The sequence below is a fragment of the Amblyraja radiata genome, chromosome 23 (genome assembly GCF_010909765.2).
Source record: "Amblyraja radiata isolate CabotCenter1 chromosome 23, sAmbRad1.1.pri, whole genome shotgun sequence".
In the NCBI taxonomy this organism is placed as follows: domain Eukaryota; kingdom Metazoa; phylum Chordata; class Chondrichthyes; order Rajiformes; family Rajidae; genus Amblyraja; species Amblyraja radiata.
This window is the reverse complement of record NC_045978.1, coordinates 10468468-10490772: the sequence shown is the minus strand read 5'-3', so window position 1 is coordinate 10490772 and position 22305 is coordinate 10468468. Positions and strand designations below refer to the sequence as shown.

The 22305-nt window shown below is 38.1% G+C and overlaps 1 protein-coding gene across 2 annotated transcripts in view; it reads right to left on the bottom strand.

Annotated features, from left to right (window-relative positions):
• The window catches only part of ptpn1 (protein tyrosine phosphatase non-receptor type 1), a 68708-nt gene that overhangs the window by 18336 nt on the left and 28067 nt on the right, over positions 1-22305 (bottom strand). For both annotated transcript variants that reach the window (XM_033041538.1, XM_033041537.1), the window contains 2 exons: positions 6021-6111; positions 1267-1367 (listed from right to left, as the gene is read on the bottom strand). In XM_033041538.1, the coding sequence (XP_032897429.1) occupies positions 1267-1367; positions 6021-6111 (192 nt within the window). The remainder of the gene's footprint in view (positions 1-1266; positions 1368-6020; positions 6112-22305) is intronic.

Below are 22305 nucleotides of genomic sequence, written 5' to 3'. Positions count from 1 at the left end.
ACATTCAGTACTGATGCAGGATCTCAACCCAAAAACAGCAACCATTCCTTAGCTTCCACCAATACCGCCTGAAATGCTCTCAAGTCCTGGACATCCATGCATACTTACTAAATATAGATTCACTGACAGACTGGTGATGATGTGAAGGAGGAGCTGGTAGCATGGGATAGAGAATTTGTCAGTTTGCTCCTTCAATTGCCAGAGCCAGTGCAGACCCAGAGTAGGTCCTTTCCAGACAATGCAGAAGAAATGAATGTCTTGAATCGTAAACTCCTTTGATTTCAATGGGGATTGTGGGTCTTTGGACTAGCAGCATAGGAAAATGTTACATTTTCTTAAAAGTATTGCACGTTACATTTTAATGCCTTAAAATTTGTAAAGTGTTTTATTTAATTTATGTTTAAACTGTTAATAAAATCCCTGCACGTTTCCACAGCCGGCAACGCCAGGTCTATGACTTTTCTACTGTCAAAGGGTTCAGATTCAGATATGGTTAATGATCATAAACACTAGGGTGCAATGAATAGACAATAGGTACAGGAGTAGGCCATTCGGCCCTTCGAGCCATTCACTGTGATCATCCACAATCAGTACCCCATTCCTGCCTTCTCCCCATATCCTTTGACTCCGCTATCTTTAAGATCTCTATCTATCTCTCTCTTGAAAGCATCCAGGGAATCGGCCTCCACTGCCTTCTGAGGCAGATAATTCCACAAATTCACAACTCTCTGGGTGAAAAAGTTTTTCCTCATCTCCATTCTAAATGGCCTACCTCTTATTCTTAAACCGTGGCCCCTGGTTTTCTTGTTTGCTTGTTTATCTTGTTTGCATGAAGTTCAGAGCAAACAGTATACTTTGTAATGATAGATATAATAATAAATGCAACAATTAATGTAAAACAGGAGAAAGATGCAAAGATTGAAGTGCAACCTATAAACAGCAGAATGGTACGGAGATTGCAATGCAATTTGAGACATTGGAAATTTTGGGATCTCTAAATCACCTGGATATTTAAATAACTCTGCTTTTCACAATTGGAATGCAGTGTTATTAACTGCAGGCAACAATTCCGGGCAGAGGGACTGGGGTCAGGAAGATCTGTTCAATGGACCATCTCAGGTTCACTTTATATTTTGACCACTTATGCCAAATGTCCCATGTTTTGGAAAGGAAGTGAGAACCTGTGCAATAATTTAATCTTTAAAAAGACAATTTTTTTTTAGAGATGATTAATTTCAACAATGTGCCATACTCAAGAATACTGACCTGAGTTAGAATGTAACTTCTTTGAGCCTCCTCCATTTTAATCAAGCTTGCATTAATGTAGTCATTATCACCCTGCTGCAGCTTTATTCGACTGTGATCAACTTTAAAATAAAAACAAGAGCTGTGAGCATTCTATATCTGCTATATTTTTGGCAACAGAGGCACATAGGAAGTACCAATCAAGCTATTTGTAGCACGGAAAGGGTATAATATTAAATGGTCTGATATACATTTACTTTGTCGCAATACCACATTCTTTAGAAACAAGTATTTTATCTGAACATGAGGGTGTTTTATAATCCTGCTAGGCACAAAGCTGGAAATAGTTTGTACATCACAGTTGCTTGGTTATGAGACAAAATGAAAGAAAAATCAGTGTTCATGTAAAATTGAAAAGCCAACTCCTTCAATTCTAGTTCAATTAAAACCAGAAAAATCATCAAAAACGGTCATTGTTCTACGGGTCAAGAAACACTCCTATATGGCAACTGAATATCCTCTATTAAAAAAAATTCAGCACAGAAATGATGAAACAAGCAACTTCTCTTTTTAACCAGTGGGGTGTAGTTTAAAAAAACACCCCACTGGTTAAAAAGAGAAGTGCTTGTTTCATCATTTCTGTGCTGAATTTTTTTTAATAGAGGATATTCAGTTGCCATATAGGAGTATAAATGGCAGAAATTTGATAACTGCGTGTGAATTTATTTAAAGATAGACACAAAATGCTGGAGTAACTCAGTGGGACAGGCAGCATCCTTGAGGAGAAGGAATGAGTGACATTTCAGGTCAAGACCCTTCTTCATTTATTTAATACAGTTTGCAGTTTAATTCAAAATTTAGTTTACAGATTAAAGTCCATCTCTTAATATCAGAATTAGATACTGATTCAACATTGCTCGAACAAAGTAAAACAATGTTCCTGTTAATATTGATACAGTAAGGGTAAATATGAGAGTCCAATATTGTCCCAGATCACAAGCAGGTTCTTATGCTTCTTCAAAATAACCTTAACATATCTTAATCCTACATTTGACATGACGTTTTTTTCTGTGGCCTGTATTTAAAACCAGGATGCAATTTTCTGGAGTTGTTGGCTGCACAAAATAAAAGATACCCATCTCTCTACATCATTGTCTATATCTCGTTTCCCTTTCCCCTAACTAGTCTGACGAAGGGTCTCAACCCAAAACATCACCCATTCCTTCTCTCCAGAGATGCTGCCTGTCCCACTGAGTTACTCCAGCATTTTGTGTTTACCCATCTAGGAAAAAGGGGATTGGAAAAATCCATTACTCAGATTGATTTCTGATTGATGTTCTGTAGTCCTGCTTTGGACTACAGAACATTATCTGTTTATTTATGCATATATTGAATTGAACTGAACTGTTCTGTATGTATGCTTACAATATTCTGTTGTGCTGCAGCAAGCAAGAATTTCATTGTCCTATCTGGGACACATGACAATAAACTCTCTTGACGTCTTGAATAATTTGATCTCGCTCCAACAATCTAACCTATCTTGTGCACCATTTCTTCATCTGCCTCTTACACTTTACAATTCATTTGTCATGATTTAACCCAGAATGTTTCCTATGTACAATTTGAACATCTCGTGTCCTGTTTTCATTCTTTTTCTATAATGTCTCATATTGGCATTCATATTATTAATGCTATTTCCTCACCAAATATACTCAATTCCTCATTTATTTTTCAATTTTAAAACAACACCTCAGTAACACAACAAAATAGCATCTAATAAAATAGCAAAGGTTTGGCATGATTCAACGACCAGACCAAGAATGGGTATTTAGGAATCACTGGAACACAACACAACATGGAATGAAGCAAGGAGGGAGGCATCAGTCGGAAGAGGAAGGGAGTCAGCTAGGTACAAGAGAGGGTCTAGATAGACCAAGCTTGTACTTGTGAGTACTTGTGTTTTAGTTTTACTAAAGACTGGAGTGATTCACAAATGCAAAGGGCCTTAATCTGCATCCCAAGATAACTAGACCTAGGGAATTTGACACAATATTTCATCACTAGAAAACAAAGAGAAAGTGCAAAGGCAGTATATTTTGATTTTCAGATGGGATTTGGTAAGGCACCCAGACCATACACAAATGTGAAAATAATGACTGATGAGTTATGGTAATAACAATAAGGGAATATTTATTATTATTTTTTACAGGAATTACTTTTTTTCATGCATCTATTATAATTCAATGCTTTCACCCTTTACTTGAAATATGGGTTGTGCTGGAGCATGGGGGGTGGCTGTAGGGAAAACACAGTCACTAAAACATGGCTACATTTGGGTAGCTACATGGATAGGATAAGCTTTGCCAATTGCAGGCAGGTGGGACTAGCATAGATGGGGCATCTTGGTCAGCAAGGGCAAGTTGGGTCGAAGGACCTGTTTTCATTCTATATGATTCTGATTCTGTAAAAAGGATCTTCGTATTTTTTCATGGCAACCGTTGGAACAATGAAATGAAAGAGTACACTGCACATTTGTAATTCTTGATCTTTTTACACAAAAATGCAAAATTGACAGATTACAAAACTCTTTTAATAGCCGTCAAACAAGGCTGCTTTTAAAAACAATACTTTACAATTTTTTTCCATTTTGAAAAGAAACCCTGATGTCACAACCAGCATCTGACATGACACAACTTCCACTGACTTAAAACACCACTAAAGTTCTTTAACCTTGCCACACTTAAAAGCAATCCAATTGCTCAGCTTTTTCACAATCTAATCAATTCTCAGATGAGCTTTAAATCTGAATATCATGTCTCTGGTACATTCATGTCTAAACAACTGTCCTCATTTACGCCAACATAGTCAATCACCTGTTCAAATAGTTTTTTGTTGCTTCCACGCCCGGCAACATCACTTCTCTCTATAGCCCTCTTATATTTTCAAACACCATTTTGTCCATTTTCTTACTGCATCCATCTTGCTCTGCTTACCCATGTAACCACCATACAAACTCAAATATCTTACATATAAAGATCCTCAACCTAAATCTCTCTTCAATTAAAAACCTTCTCGCATCCACCTTCCTGATAAGGCCTCTACTCTTTCCTCCTTTTGCCTTGGCCTGACATCTGTTTCCCACGTGCATATTTCTAAAATGTCTTTGGATTAAACGGTTTGCAAGTCAGTAGTCATGGAAGTTGAAACAACAGGAATGGTAACAATTGTTGAATCAGTCAGTTAATGGAAAATAAAATGTAACGCATTAAACAGTCGGCCGACAGTTTTATCCTGGTGGAATGCACATCCTTATCCTTATTATAACTATAAAACTCTGATCTAAGTGAATGAGTGTATTTATTTGTTTGTGTGTGATCACATCTACTCAAAAAAACGAATTGTTTTAACATATTCCTGTAGTGTTTTATCCCGTGGAGTCCAAAATTGTCTTATCTGAAAAATGAATGCTTTATTTCTCGAGTTATTTATGAAAATGTTCACAAATCTGAAATGTCTTTGAAAAGAAAACCGAGCGGCTTTGGCTGATGACGTCACAATGGCTCTTCGTGCTGCGTCCGCGCTGCGAATGATGTCCCCCCCCGCGAGCTGCCACCGCCCCCCCCTGCGAGCTGTCTCCCCCCCCCCCACTGGCTCCACCTCTTCCTTTCTTCTTCCCAGTCCCCCCATCCCCCCCTCACATCAGTCTGAAGAAGGGTCTCAACCCGAAACGTTGCCCATTTCCTTCGCTCCATAGATGCTGCCTCACCCGCTGAGTTTTTCCAGCATTTTTGTCTACCTCACATTTTAAAAAATGTTGCTCTGAACCGTTTGGACATTAGTGAAAAATTGATGAGCTCTTACAAAAAAAATGATGATTTCATGGTTACTGATGAAGAGACTAACTTTTTGATAAAATTCTCCTCGGAGATGCTGCCTGACATGCAAAGTCTTCCCAGTGGTCTGTGTTTTCTATTTCTAGCTCTTTAAAATAAAGACATTCAATTACATTAATTCAAATATTCCAGCTGTCATGACATGATTTGAACTCATGTCTGTATCAATGGTCCACAATTCAGTCAGCCCAATGTCTTACAATGGATGATTAAAAACAGTCAGATTGCTCAACCTCTTGGAAATCACTATGCTCTCATATTCCGTGAAAGATAAAATAATTACAAATAAGACATTTATTCTTGAATACTGAATTCCAATACCTTAACATGCAATCAAATCATCAAATCATTAATATACATCTACATCTAGTTTGAGAAGTTCAGAAATACAAATCTTGGACATGCCTAGTAAAAATTTGTTTACAGAAATACAGTAGCCATAATTGTTGAAATGAGAAACAAAACACAGCCTAATTATAGCCAATGTTTATTAATGCAAAGCTTCTCAGCTATTGCATATTTTTTCTTGAAAATATCTTACAATGTAAAAAAATCAAAACATTGATGTTTTGACAGAGCTGAAGTCACATTCACAATTTCCACAAGAATAAAAATCTATAGCTGAACATCATGACTTTCATCTTATTTCCTCAGCCCTTTTTTTTTTACAATGGGTGTAAACACTCTAGGGCAAATCATAGGTTGTAAGCCATTAATCAACAAGAACACATTTTATATACATCATCTTTGAGCTCTACATTGTCAATTAGCATTTTATTTTATGGATTAGTTGCATATTGTTTGGACTCCACTCAGCAGGAAATGTGAATGTATTACATGTTCACATTTTACAGTAATTAAGACCCCTTTCCCTGCACTTACATGGACTGACGTCTCTATATCTGTTCCGATTTCTATTTTCTGGAAGCTTGGCTACTTTACAAGGGAAGTCACTGGCTTGATGTCGGATATCCTGGAATTACAAAATTGGAAATACTGTAAATGAAGCAGGAACATTCCAGCATTATTTTCATTCGATCAATGGAAGCAGTACTGATGAAGGGCTTTGACCTGAAACATTAACTATTTTTGTTTCCGTATTTGTTGCTGGACTACTAAGTATTTTCAAAATGTTCTGGCAATCTGTTATATTAAGGAAATAGTCAAAAGAAAATTAGCAGAAAGTTGCCAAAGAAAATTTAAATTATACTAACTATTTTCGTGTGCAGTGCAAATTATAGCTGGGGAATGTTTTCCCCTGAAATCCATCTTTGTTCAGGGCATTTCATTTAACTGATTAAAGTTGACTGTAGAGAATCCACTGCCCAAAAGATGCTCAGCATCTGGAGTGTTTAAGATACAAAATTAAACTGTGCTGTTCTATGTTAGGAATGACACACAATTAATATCAAGTGTCAAAGCCAAGGAACATTGGTTAATAAAATTTAAATTAAAAGCAATAAATTTAATTATTTGGAAATAATGTCTTGATAATGTCAGGTAAGAATTCCATTGTTCCCTTTCGGTATGCGACAATTAAACACTCTTGACTCATTTCTTGCAGTTCTTGGCAAAACAAATGTCCACATCCTTATTGTACCAGGTCACGAGGAATTTATTCCATCACTGTAATCAATATTTGGCAATAGATGCAAAATTCATTGCCCAATAATAAGTTTGAAAGTTTTACTCATGATAACCAATAAGTAATTTGAGTGGTCATAAACTGGAATGAAGAGTAATTTTAATGAATTGTCAGGTATCTAAACAGCATGTGAATTTAGTGCAGAAAAAAATGTGTTGCTGCCATGCTGTCAATCCTTTTTTTATGGCGAAAGGTCTTTGAATTCTGACTAGTGTTTAGTTCATTAGTTCAAAATTTTAAAGTGCAACTTGCAACAGAATGAAGGGTAGTTGTTAGTGATTTACACCGATCTTTATGGATAACATGGTTAGTTAAAGCTAGATAGATATTAAGTCAATTGAAAGAACAATGTATTCTATATGATAAGCTAGCTCAATAATGATAGCTGGACAAATGATTAGTTGGAGCTGCTTAATGGCGTTTTGGAAATTAGCAGGATCACTAACAGCCACCGCTGCTGTAACAGCAGTTACGAAGACAGTAACTCTCTAGGAATTTCAGATACGGAGACACTGGGCTTGACTCACAGCCGCCGACAAGGTGTGTCAAGGAGGGGAATTACTCTGACAGTGTGATTCATGCAGCTGTCAGGTAGTAATCTAGATTTGGGACTAGTCAGGGAGAGAATTATGTTCTGAGAGTCAGGGAGGTTTGAAAACACCGATATTGACCTTATTCAACAGGCAAGGGTTAATTGCTGACGGCTTTGTTGTGAAATGGACGTGACGAGTGGGGAGCCGAAAGCAGGCACGGGAGTGAGAAAAGTGAAGAAGAACACAGTACTACTCAAGGAAATTATAGTCGGTGGAAATGGGGGGAATGAAACAGTTCTCTCTGTCTATGCCTGCTATTTTGCAATTCAGCATTGCTTGTTCAGGATTTGGGCTTCAGATTTGGAATTTAATTTAAATTGCAGGATTGCGGGCAGGGGAGGGGGCGTTGTTGTTAAGAGTAAAACTGTGAACGTTTACCATGTCATAGATGGAACAGGGAATTAAGGCATTTTACGGGAATTGCATTCTATGGACCAGGTTTAAATATAGCCCCATTCGTAATAATCCAATTCAATACAGGCTACGCCCAAATATACCCTGATGGACAAGGGAATTAAATATATAACATTGACAAGGCATAAAAAATGAAAAAAAGTGCTGTAAGAAAACACTGATAAAGGATTACAAAAGTAGAGAGGAACAGTTTTAGCACCAGATAACAGGAAGTACAATCATTATGGGTGGAGATGGTAGAAAATAAATAAAAGTTAACAGTTGAAGTACTTTAGAAGGTCTCTAATGACAGTAACAATATTGGAGAGAAAAATGTAATTCAGAACAGTTTACTGCAAAGGAAGGTAATGTGACAATCATGGAGAAATTTAATCTTTGTGGAGACTCCAAATCAAATTATGACAAAATAGTTTGGATGACTGACCTAGGATGGTTTTCCAGAAGAATATATCATGAAGCTACTGAGGAATGTTTGATATGATCTGAGATTGGGTTAATGAGTAATTTTATAGCCATTCAAGATACAGATCAGTTACAAAATAAACTCTTGGCTGTTCATAATTACAATTATGTTGGGAGTGTACTGGAGATTGGCAATAGAGATTAAAAAATGTTTTCCGATAAATAGCAAACATTTAAAGAAACATTTCAGCATTTCTGACAAGTGCACATTCCATGGGAAAATATAAACTCCACGAGGAACGAGATTCATCAATGGCAGACTATGGGGATAAGGAAATTATTACATTAATAGATGTGCTATTATGTACTTCCAAAATGTCAGTAAACCAGAGGATTAAGTGGTTTAAGAACGCAGGGACAAATGACTAACTAAATTGATAAAGGAGATAAGTTACAAATTAGCAGGACGCAGATTACAAGAATTTCAACAAATATGTAAAACATGTAGCAAAAATAAATGCAATGTCAAGAAGTGAAAATAATAGGAGAAGTAAGGGGGCGGGAAAATAACGGATTAGCTGCCATTAAAGAATTATTTTATAAATGCCTTCACCATAAAATAAATGTAACAAAAAAATGGGGCAAAGTGAAAATTCTATTGAGAGCAAGGAACTCACTGAAAAGTACAGGTTTGTGAGAAATTGGAGGTGGTGAGGGTAGCTGCAACTAAACCCAGACAAATTCAGACTTGCTACAGTGTAACTTGATAAAAAAAAGTTATGGATCCTTTGACATAAACAGGACCAGCCAGCATTTATTGCCCTCAGGATGATGGCGCTGGGATGTTGGCTTGAACTACTGTAAATAAAATGGTTCATAGTCCCATAATATTGCCGTATGATCTGTTCCAGGATTAAATGGGATAATGAAGAAATCGCATTTTACTGACACAAGGGCAGGATGGCCATTTACAGGACTCGATTAGAAATGAACAATCCCAACATCTATCTGCAAGGAAGGGACTGCCTTCATAAAATCTAGCTTCTTAAAGACTACATCTGTGCAATTTAAACATTTACACAATGCAGGAGGTCTGATGTTGTCCAAAAGAATGACAGGTTTTGTTCCATAATATGTTGGGATAGACTAAACAGAGGCCAGCATTTCCCCTGCAGAGAGAAGAACAATTAACCAAGGATTATCACGTTCACTTGGAAAAGTGGTGCTGAACTGATAAAACAGTGGTACGTGTTTTATCAATGTTAACCAACATTAACCAATGTTATGTGGTTTTCGGATTTAGAGGAGGAAGAATATATTTACATCTAAAATTCCATTATATTAGTCACCTTAAAATGACTTTAAAAAAACCAACAGATTGAGTATATAATGAAGACTACTCCCAATTAACTTATATTGACAACTCTACCAAACATAGCTCCGACTATGTTTGCAGATATTAATTCAACTTGCTAGTTGCTACAGTGGACTAAACCAATAACCTAGTTGAAGCTTGCATTAGTACTAGCTAGTAGAACTGAAAAATAAAATGAGCTCCAAGACATTTCCGTGGAACATCCTGTAGACTGCTGCCAGAATTGGCTTTATTTGTGCAGATCCTTTCTAAGAAAACATAACGGCACTCGCCAGAAATGTGGTTAACAAACGTGGCCAATTATCACTACTTTAGTGAAAAGATCAAGTTAGAATTGAACAAAGCTAGACATTTTGAATTATATAAAGTTAAAACCTACCAGCTGATAAATTCAATCTAGATGTTTAACTATATTCCTAAGGGTATTTACAATTGTTTATTTGCATAGTTTAATATAAATTATTAACTATTTACATTTTAGCATAAAGCACCTGCATTATTCTCACCGGTATAAATATCCTAGCAGTCATACCACAAGCTAAGTTAGCAGTTTATTTACTAGGTCCACAACAAGTTAAAGGCAATAATGTACAACATTTTCAGACATTGGATTCTAATTTGTAATATACAATATTTAAAAGTTGTATTTGGAAAAGTAAAATGATTGCCAGTAGTCCAGACGTTTAACTATATTCCGAAGGGTATTTGCAATTGTTTATTTGCATAGTTTAATATAAATAATTAACTCCTTACATTTTAGCATAAAGCACCTGCATTATTCTCACCGGTCAGTACTGCAATACCGTACCCGAACATTCCCAGGTAAACTATTTAAAAACTGGATTAAATGGGGCTCTGAAGCTCATTCCTATCCCTAGAGTTAAATTATTGGCAAAATATTGGCAGTTCATTATGTGCAATATAGACTTTACGAATGACTTTGTTAGAGACAATTTACACTACTCCCACCATCAAGCAGCAGAAAGCAATATGTCAATTGACAAAGGTAAATGCGTGGAGAGGTTCCAGACTGGAGAGTTTATCTTATGTCGACAAAAATGATCAAAAAATTGCATTCATAAATAGAACATATTTTGTTTCAACTCAGTTGCTGAACAAACATCTTCTCAGTGAATTTGGTAGTATGAAATATAATTTTCCAGGCAATTTAAGATTCTCATGATGCTAATGATGGTGGGGGTGGTGGTGGTGGGTGGGGGGGGGGGGGGGTGGGGGGGAGGGGAGTGTTGAGGGGAGTGTTGAGGGTAAAATAAACTAATACATTTGTAACATATACGAACCAGAAAAAATAGCAGATATGTAATGATAAATATAGTAAAGACAGATTGCAGAGGTGAACTGCTGGAAGTGAACAGAAGGGATACACGGGCATTTCTCAGCTGAAGAATTCACACTGGTGTAAACCAAGTCATTCTGCAGTAATTGGCGTGAAGTCAAATTCTCCACCACTTCTACAGTTCGGAATAAAAAACACAGGTCTACCCACTTTTTGTTACAATAACTATAATGGCTGCCAAATAGTTAAATTGTCTATGATTACATGAGCCTAAAATAAACTGAGTTTAATCTGTACTTCACAGAAAACTCCATGCTGCCATTATATTACAGAAATATGAACTAATCTCTATCCCTGATCAGACACATTTAAAAAAATTGACGGTCTCTCATTAATCTTCCCGAACAGAGGAAACAAGATTTCTCAGTTCACCTACTCAAAAACCTTAATATTTATTACTTCAATGGCTAATTGTGTTTTTCAAACTACAGCTTTTCCATTCTCCAAAGGAGAGTGCCATGTTTCTAATGATTGGATTAGCATTCTGTAGACCAAAACCAGTTGAAATTAGAATTCTAAATAAATATGAAATTAATAAAGTTCACTGATTACATAAAAATCCAAAAGGATCACCAAGGGCCTTTAGGTAAGGAAACTTGTTGCTCTTATCTGTTATGGTCTATCAGTGATTCCGGTTATAGTGGCTGGTGTTTAGTTTAGTTTAGAGATACAGCGCGAAAACAGGCCCTTCGGTCCACAGAGCCTGCACCGACCATGCACATTAACTGTCCTACACATACTAGGGACAATTTACACTTATACCAAGTATACAAAAGCAAGCCAATTAACCTACAAACCTGTACATCTTTGGAGAACAGGAGGAAACCGAAGATCTCAGAGAAAACCCAAGCGGTTACGGGGTGAACGTACAAATTCCGTACAGACAGCACCCATGGTCGCGATAGAACCCGAGTCTCTGGCGTTGCAAGCGCTGTAAGGCAGCAACTCTACTGCTGCGCCCTGTAAGCGCTGTCAGGCAGCAACTCTACCACTATGCCGCAGTAAAATCTATTTGGGTTTTAGGTCTATCCAGTTTTGGAATTTGTGGATATTTTTTGTTCGGTCCTGTCCAGCTTCCCTACCTCCAAGACATTGATGAGAGTGCTGCCTGCTCTTGCCCGAATTTTCATCTGCTGTCGGCAATTTCTACCCTCCTCCCACATTACCTCAGTCCTTTTCCCAATCTTGCACAACTTCTCTATCTCCACTGCAGGCGATGGGCCAATCACCAATATCGAGTGAGTCTTGCAAGGCTCCCACAGTTGACACATTTCCTCCCAAGCCAATTTCTTTAAGGCCTCAATTCCAGTCTTACCCATCAGGACTTCTGGCAAATCTTCCTTCTTCCTCAACTATAGATCCCATTCCAAAGTCATCAAGGCCATCAGCCATGGACATTGTGTCCACCTCAACTCACACCACTCAGGACCAGGATAGGGTGTTTAGACCTCATCTTCACATTCACAGGATCATCTAATTTCTATCATGATGCCTCATGCATTCCAAAATTGATCCCTTGAGAATAAACTGGATCACTTTTCCATCGCTACAAATGTCAATTCCCCATGCAAATGTCTACCATTTTACCTCCTCCCCACCCATTATACAGCACCCATATCACATCTCAGCTGAAGCACTAATTTGTTTGCATTTTTTTAAATTATTTTGCATTCGCTGCTCACTAACCTGAGCATCCTGATACTAAATACGGATAGGGTGACCGCTTTCTAAAACACAACCCACAAGCATAACTCCAGTTTATAATTACTTGTCACTTGCATGCTCTGAACTACTTCCACTCTGTAGATTAAGCTCAATACCAAAACATCTTCCAACATTGACTGCTGAACAAGCTCAATAATTTATAACATTTTCTTTCAATTCCAGATCAAATTCCTTTTTAGATCTCCTTTAAAAATAGCTAGTTCTCTATATAACACATTCACGCTACACTATTTCTTCTGTGTTCAATACCGCCTGCCTTCCAGCCAATGGCAGGCCTCTTCTGTCCACCTTCACTTTACTCAGCCCTGACAGTCCCCAAATGTTAACTCGCTCTTTCTTACTCCCCAGATGCTTCCTGTCAACGATTACACTCCACGTGTATTTCATCCCATTATATATTAGTGAAATGATTGTTGCCCATCTGGTTTGGACTTTTACCTGCATTCCTCTCAAATGCACCCAAACTATTTCCTTGAACTACTACTGAATTCACCAAGGTTTGTGAAATATATGTAAGGAACTTGCATGATTTCACTTCATCCCTCAAAATATATCTAGTCCATTCATTTTCTAATATAACAAGCTGGATATCACATCCTTGCCCGATATCTTACAGCTCCCTCAGCAGGTTCTCAGTTTTTGAACTAGAAACGGACTAGATTATGCAGGATCCCATCAGCTTCCACCATTCAGGCACACCTGGATTCACTTTGAGTAGATGCAAACCCCATCTCACTGGTCCACCACGCAAATGTGACTACAGAGGTCACAGCAGTAATTATACCTCAAGCAATGAAAATATGGGACAGAGTCTTTGATCAATGGCAAACGTTAAGAATTTTGAAAAAACTAATGGAATTTTTACAAAACTAAAAACAATCTCACATTAAAACATAAAATAATTGAGAACCTGCCTTTTCCCCATGCCTCCTAATTCGTGGGTATTCAATCTCAACTTCAGAGTTTAGTCTACTTCCGAATCCAGAGTCCAGAGCGGGTGGAGCTGTGGTGGACGCTGCTGCGGCCCGACCCCCGGAGATTCGGTGGCTGCAACTGCGGGTTTGGCGGACGGCGACACCGGGAGCCCGCGGGTCCCTGGAGGGAGACCGCTTTTCCGGGCTCCCGCAACGGCGACTTCTCCCGCCCGAGTTGCGGGGTTGAAGAGCTCCTGGAGCGGGGCCTTACAGCACCGCCCCGCGCGGCTTGGAATGGCTGCGGGTCTCTGCGAGCGCACGCCGGGGGCTCTAACATCAAGACCCGGTGTGCGACCTTGCATCACCCGGCGTGGCTTTAATGGCCACGGGACAATTCGCCATCGCCCGCCGGGGGCTTTGACTTTGACATCGGGGGGGGGGTGGGGGGAGTGCAGTGGAGAGAAAAGTTTTTTTGGCCTTCCATCACAGCAATGTGATGGATGTTTATGTAAATTATGTTGTGTCTTGGGTCTATTTGTTTGTAATGTATGGCTGCAGAAACGGCATTTCGTTTGGACCTCAAGGGGTCCAAATGACAATAAATTGAATTGTATTGAATTGTATTGTATTGTATATTGTATTACATAGGACCCATGTGGCAATTCCATGTGAATCTGAGCAAGACGGAGGTTCGCTGACGTTTGACAGCAAATAAACTGAGATCTGAGTCTTAAAACGTTTCAAAGGCGAAAAGCCAGCAGCTCAATTAGCCAAACTCAGCAAGAAAGATTCACCGTTACTCTTTATATACACAAAGGCTTGGGATGCAAGCCTTGTTATTTGTAAGGATCGGGATAGTCGTATGACAATGTTTAGATTAGATTCCCATTCTCTCCTTCCCAAAAATCCATCATTTCACAACCTAAAGTGGTGACCATATCTACAACCCTCAGATCATTAAACTTGAACTGCACAACCAAAAATATTACCTTAAAACAAAGGATGTAAAACAGTGGTTTACCCCACTGTATGCACATGCTCGGTAACAAGATTCAAGCCCTTCAATTTACATCCTTATTTATAGAATAAATCAACAGCAAAATGCATTTCAGAAACAGGTCAACATTTTTTTCCAATTTTAAGAGCCTCATTCTTTATTGTTCTTAGAAATATTGATCAACTGGCTACCAGTATTTAAAAATATTAACTTGCAAAATAGAGCTAATGTGGCAGTGCATGTCTAACAAGCTTCATGCAGAAGAAACAAACCTATTTTTACAATTAAAAAATATTTATCTTGTTACTGTTCGAATAAGACTGTTCAAACTTTCTACAGCTGTACAGTATCTAAAAATATACGGAAATGCATTTGAAGTGTTTCTCTGAAAAATTCTCACTTCCTACGTCCTGTTATGGGCTCGGGGTTTTCTAGATAAACAAGGCATTAAGAAATTTGCAAATATCTTGGTTTTGGTCTTCTGAAATAACAACCTTTGAGCAAGAACCTCGATCATAAAAACTGATATTCTCAACGATGCTGTAATGGCAACATTTTGTAAAAGAATATTCCAGTTCTCACGAGTTTGCATAATGTCACCTATTCAATCAAGTTACTTAGTTCATAACTAGTGCACCTTGTTCAAAATGGCAATTTTCAAGGGAAGGACATGAAAGATGTTATTGTATCTCCATAAGTGAGGTTTGACTTCAGCCTAAATAGATCGTGTAAAAACCTTCACCTGTTACAAGGTATTGGATTGGTGTTGAGTGTTCCAACCCAGTTCCTAGTCTGGAATTAAAAATGTTGCAACCCCAATTTCAACACTTATTGCGAAGCTCAAGAAGTGGTAAAATTCTATTTGGTGTTGAAAGTGGAACAGTGAAACAGATTTTGGTGATATGCATAAGATGGCTATCACAGTATGTTGGCAGGAGACTCAAATGGCGTATGGGCAAGGTTACACTAAATTTATTGGAAAGTGATAATGAATTAAGAGCTAAAATGCCTTTCGTTTAAGGAAACACAAAAAACTACAGATGTTGGAATTGTCAGCAAAAAAAAGTGCTGGAGGAACGTAGCAGGTCAGATTGCATCAGTGGAAGGAATGTTGTTTTGGGTCAGGACCCTTCGTCAATGATCAGCTTGAAACGTGATCTGTCCATCCTCTTCACAGATGCTGCCCAATTCCAGCTCAATTCCTACAGCAAATTGTTTTTTTTCCACCTTTAGTTTAAGGATGTCTGCCCTTGTTAAATAGGGAATTGTTTGTTTTTACAGCCTTTATGCAATAGTTTTACTCCCAGATTTGGAGGTACTGATATCACAGAATGAGAAAGAAACTCCTAATACACGAACATTTATCAGCACTGTAAGCACATGCACCATTCCAAGCTTGGTAGGAAAGAGGGGGAGGACTGGGTGCTAGAGAGCAAAATACATAAATGGTCTTACCATTGCCAAGGTAAGGGATCTCATGTCAGCTGGAAAGACAGTATGAAAATTTGAAACATGCCCTAATGAATTGCATCCTGTCATTATATATTTAATAATACATTAGAAAATGGCATACCGGAGGACTGGCAGTTAGCTAGAATAATGTCCGTATTTAAGAAAGGGAGTACAATGCAATTTGGGAATTATAGACCTATCATCTGTAGTAAAAAATAATGAAATAATGAAGCAAAGAATAGAAAAATCTCAAACAATTATGATTTTCAAAAGGAATGGCATAGCATGGCTAACTTAATTGAATTTCCCCACAGGATACAGAGTAGACAATTATAACAGATGTAATTTATCTAGATTTCCAACCCACACAATAGATAATGAATTATGACAGAAAAATTCATGTACTAAAATAGATTGCTGGCTGGCTTCAAGACTGGAATGAGTGGGAACAAAGAGTAGCTTTTCAATGAAAGAAAGCGGGTAATAGTGTTCCCCGAGGATCAATGTTGGGATAATTACCTTTTGCAATTAACATAAATGATTCACATTTGACATCTGTGAATGATACCAAGTTCAGAGAAATGGTTGTGGGGGTAGCATTAGAGAATAGCCATTTTCGAGGATGACTGCAACAAAATTACAAAACATTAATTAACATATACAATGAATGGACAGATGAGGTTGATTCAAAAGAACTAGTAACATTTCATGAAAAGGCAAGTCTTAGCAAACCCATATAGTTTTTCAAGAGGCGAGTAAATTAATAGATGTGAATGTTAAATGGAAGTATTAATCTGTGCATGGAGTAAATGAGTTGTACAGCATAGAAACAAGCCGTTTGGCCCATCACATCTATATCAACCATAATGTCACCTAGCATGGAATTTTTGTCAAGAGGCTGCAGATATCCATGCTATTTCCCCCTCTAGATAATATCTAGCCACAACATCGGAATCGGGCACTGATATTGTCATTTAAATACAACCAAGAAAAATTAATAAGATATAAAGATAAAAAATGCAGCACACTGTAGGTAGTTACATTCTAGTGTTTCATATTTGTCTTCCCACAAATAAATGTTATCCTAAATTATGCAAGATGAATTATAGGTCAAAAGTTTTTAATTTGTAAAAGGCTTGTTCCATTTTTCCCAAAAGTTCACCAACAAAACAGACCTACACAACCCCAATAGTCTGCTATCAGATTGCTTGGAAACCCCGATGGGTTGGCATCCAGTTCATCCAAGCTCCCTTGAAATTGATTCGTCCTGTTTCCTGCACTCCCTTGTAACTTATTGGGTTCATTGTAAATTGAATGACACTGTAATATTTGAAAGTGAAAAGTATGATGTCGTATTAATTGGAATAACATCCAACAGTTTTGAAAACCTGCTAGTCTGGCAGAAAAAACTGTGTGCTGGATTTATGGAGCTTTACTGTCAACAAAATACAAATGATAGAATTAATTCAACACGTTATTGATGCTCAAGTTACAAATTTATATTTTCAAGTTTGATCCACAGAACTGTACTGCAATCTTCAAAAACCATCCACTAAATCCAGAGAATATAAAAAAAAGCCAATGCTAATAAAATCCAATTTTTATTTTTAAATAGGAGCTTATTTCTAACAAATGATAGAATTAATTCAACACGTTATTGATGCTCAAGTTACAAATTTATATTTTCAAGTTTGATCCCCAGAACTGTACTGCAATCTTCAAAAACCATCCACTAAATCCAGAGAATATAAAAAAAAGCAATTGCTAATAAAATCCAATTTTTATTTTTAAATAGCAGCTTATTTATGAACTGGATGCCAACCCATCGGGGTTCTCCGCCCTAGTGTTACAATTAATTTAAGAATTTGTACATTGATGTCTCAGACATGAATGGACAGATAATATTAGTCAGATTCCACTGGCAAAAGCAAAAGGAATCCAACCGCACCCTTTTAAACAAGTAGTTGGAATTTTTAGAACTCTTGTATTTTAACCAAACGTCTACTGACTAAAGCTTCAAAGAAACAAAAAAATATTGTTACAGTAAACATCTCCACCTCAATTATTCAGCCTTTGATAGGGTCCTTTTAAGAATCTTAAAAACATTTAATAGTTTCTGAATTCTCAGAAACATTTATTTTATGTTGACTGTCCACTAAAAGGCTTTACTAAGTATTGTGATTTAAGGGGTATAAAATGCATTCAACATTGTAGAAAAAAAGCCATTTTTATTTTAAATACATCTTCAGAGTATTAAGGGACACATGGATTTGTGTGCTGTGTGAATTAAAGATTTAAAAAATCAATACTTTGTAGGATTTTCATTTTGAAGGATTTACATCTAATGTGTGGTGAGATATACATTAACTTTACTGAGAATAAAGATGTTGAAATATCATGCCAGTTAGCATCTTTCCGAAATTCCATGTTTCCTTTACATAATTACACAAACCCTCTTGGACATGCAGCAATGCATCAATTTATATTGAGCAGGATCTAAACACAAGACAACTGAACAGAACAACATAAGAGAAAAAATGTTTTCCTTATCTCCTGTTTCACATACTGAGTAAAGCCAATCAGAAATTTAGAAAATAATCTTGAATTGGAGTCAATGGGAAGGACAGATCTCATGAAAGCATATATATCTTGGTTCTAACTACAAGCATAAATGGGAAATTCTATACACTGCAGGCTTGGTGATCAATTAGACTCCAACTGATGAATGTCTGATGAATGAATGTCCAACTGATCAGTTGCCTTGAAACAGATGAAAATATCTTCAAACTGCCTCACAGAATATTCTCAAAATGTATATATTCTCATTCTAGCAGTCCAGCAATGGTAGAAGGAAAAAATATATTTTCTAGAATTGAAATAGTCCTGCTACATCAGTATTAAAAAAATACTAATGCATGCCAACGTTAAAAGTTTCAAGATGCTTAATTATAAATACAAATGACAGGCACTTTCCTTTTTCAAATATCATAGTTCATTACCAATTATAAATGAATAACCTCAAAGATAAGGATGTTTCATCCTTTTTTCATTCTGGACCTCCAAGATAAATATTATTATTGATAAAATCTGTTGAAGAACATGGAAAATTATTTAAAAATCTAAATAATGCTTCATTTGAATAGGGGTCATTTTTAACAAAATGGTTTAAAGATAAACTCCAAATTGGTAAAGCAAGTGACTGTCGCAGTAGCTTATACTATACCAGAAACAGGAAATCCATCAAGATAACGGCCTGGGTTTTGCTCTCTTTTAACAAGAAATTCTAGAGAGAACCGTTATTCAACAGCATTACAAGGAACAGTGTGTTCCTGACCTCTGCGCTTTTGTGTATTATACTAGTTGTGATGAAATGAAAGGCTGGATACACTTCACATCTGGCCATGGCTAGCATGTGGCATAGTACCATACAATTAAATGAAGTTGTAGATTTGGATGAAAAATGTTAGAGGTGCATAGTTCGGCTTTTAAATTTAATATCTTTCTAAATAATAGAAACATGGCCCAAAAAGCCAAGGATTACTGGTCTTAATGACTACAGGCCTGTCGCACTGACTTCTGTAATCATGAAGACCCTTGAAAGACGTGCTGGCCCACCTGAAAAATATCAAAAATCCCCTGCTGGACCCAATGCAGTTTGCATACCAGGCCAATAGGTCCGTGTCTACTAGGCCTGCACTTCATCCTCCAGCACCTAGACAGCCAGAGGACCGATGCAAGGATTTTGTTTGTGGATTTTTGCTCTGCATTCAACACCATTGTGCCAGCGCAACTAACTCCAAACAGGCCCAGTTGCCTGTGCCTGAACCCCTCTGTTGGTGGATCACCAGCTTCCTGACAGACAGAAAGCAGCATGCGAGGCTGGGAAAGCACATCTCGGACCCGCTGACCCTCAGCATAGGAGCACCGCAAGGCTGCGTACTCTCCCCTCTCCTTTACTCTCTCTACACCAATGACTGCACCTCCACAGACTTTTCTGCCAAGGTTCTCAAGTTTGCGGACGACACAAGCCTGATTGGACTGATCCAGGATGGGGAGGAATCTGCCTACAGACAGAAAGTGACACAGCTGGCGTCCTGGTGCCATCACAACAACCTGGAGCTCAATGCTCTTAAGACAGTGGAATTGATTGTAGGCTTTAGGAGAGCTCCTCCTTCCCTCCACCCACTCACCATCAACAACACCATAGTCACATCTGTGGAGTCTTTTAAGTTCCTTGGAACCATCATCTCCAGGGACCTTAAATGGGAGGCCACCATCGACTCCACAGTCAAAAATGCCCAACAGAGGATGTACTTCATGCGGCAGCTGAAAAAACAAAATCTGCCACAGGCAATGAAGGTCCAGTTTTATACTGCCATCATAGAGTCTGTCCTCAGCTTCTCCATCATGGTCTGGTTTGGATCAGCCACCAAGCATATCCGGAGCATGCAGCGCATCGTTCGATCAGCCGAGAAGGTGGATGGCTGCAACCTTCCCCCCCCCATCGTCGAACTGTACACTGCAAGGACCAGGAAGCGAGCGGGTAAGATCATCTCTGGCCAGAAACTCTTTGAAGCACTTCCCTCTGGAAGGCAACTCTGGACTGTCAAAGCCGCCGCCGCAGCCAGTCATAAAAACAGCTTTTTTCCACGAGCAGTAGCTATCAAAAGTCTGTAGGTTCTGGTATTTAATTTAATTATTCACATGTTTAAATTATAATGTTTTATTCTTGTTTATTGTATATCGTGTTGTTACTTGCGAGCAAAGCACCAAGGCAAATACCTTGTATGTATACATACTTGGCTAATAAAATGTATTCAATTAAATTAAATAAAAAGTACACATCAATTTCAACTGGTTTTAAAATTGTCTTGAGCAGCAAGAACATTTCCATGAAAATGCTCATAATAGGCTGAAGTAGTCACAAACATGTTCAGTCTGAAGTGGCAGGTGGTTGATTTATCTCAGGTCTTTCCTGAGATTGCCACCAGATTTCAGCAAACGCAATTCATTCCACACGATATTGTGTTCCTATTTAGCCAGCAGATCCAGAAAACTACTGATCAACAGCATTGCATAGGTCAGCTTGATCTTCACTTTTGTACCTGCCTGTCATAACAAAGTTGTTGCTGGTATCTGCATCTCCTACTCAATTGTGCAGAGGTAAAAGATCAGATGCATTTCTTATCTGGGCCTTTGACCATGGCTAGTTTATGCAGCACAATGTATTCACTTAAATGTGTTTGCCTGAAAAGAGGATATGCGAAGGATGCAGCAAAGGGAACAGGACAAAGTAACACACTGCAGTAGTCCACACTCCACATAAAGCTGCACTTCTACCCAGTAGTTACAAAGCTGAGATCTATCCTGCAAAGTAGAACATTTGGTATTAGGTGGCACTTTCATGATTTTCAGCCATGACTACTCTTCACAATTTCTCTTTCAGCAGTTCCCCATTAGCAGTTCATCTTTTGAAAGCAAACAGCTAACCACACGTGGAAGATCTCTAATCAATCTACGCATGCACATGCACTTCATGGTACCTGCATGGAGAACACTTGAGTAGGTCATTAGATATAAACGCTTTGCTATCAAACCTCATTTCCTTGCTATCAACCCAGCTTCCTGTTACAGGTTTTTAAACAGAATATATCCTGTTTGCAAATAGGAGATTGTTATCAAACAGGTAAGCAATCCAACTAGCTCCCAGATACGATTCCTGTTCTTTATTTTACCCCTTGAGTTTTCATTGTTGTTAATAAAAGTTTGTGGAATTACCCTGGGCTCCCAAATTTTTTACAAGTACAGGTGCTTTCATGCGAATGTAAATGTTCCTTGTCAGACACATTTTATGCTACGAGTCTCACTCTGACTCATCATTACCTGTAATTTATCCAACAACGGTGGTGTCGACGGTGAATTTAAAGATTGAGTTAGAACTGTGTCCGGTTACACAGTCATGGGTACAGAGTAAGTAGAGCAGGGGACAGAGTACACAGCCTTGAGGTGTCCCTGTACTAATGGTTATCGAGGAGATCTGTACCCAGGATGAGGTGTTTCACACCAGGGCATCGGAGATGTCCTCATTCTTCAGGGAACGGGGGTCCTCCACTTCTACTATAGATGAGGCTCTCACCAGGGTCTCTTCTATAGCCCCGTAACTCTGCTCTCACTCCCCATCCCCACTCATAACAAGGGCAGAGCCCCCCTTGTCCTCAACTTCCACCCTACCAGCCGTCCCATACAACAAATAATCCTCTGACATTTTCGCCACCTCCAATGGGATCCCACCA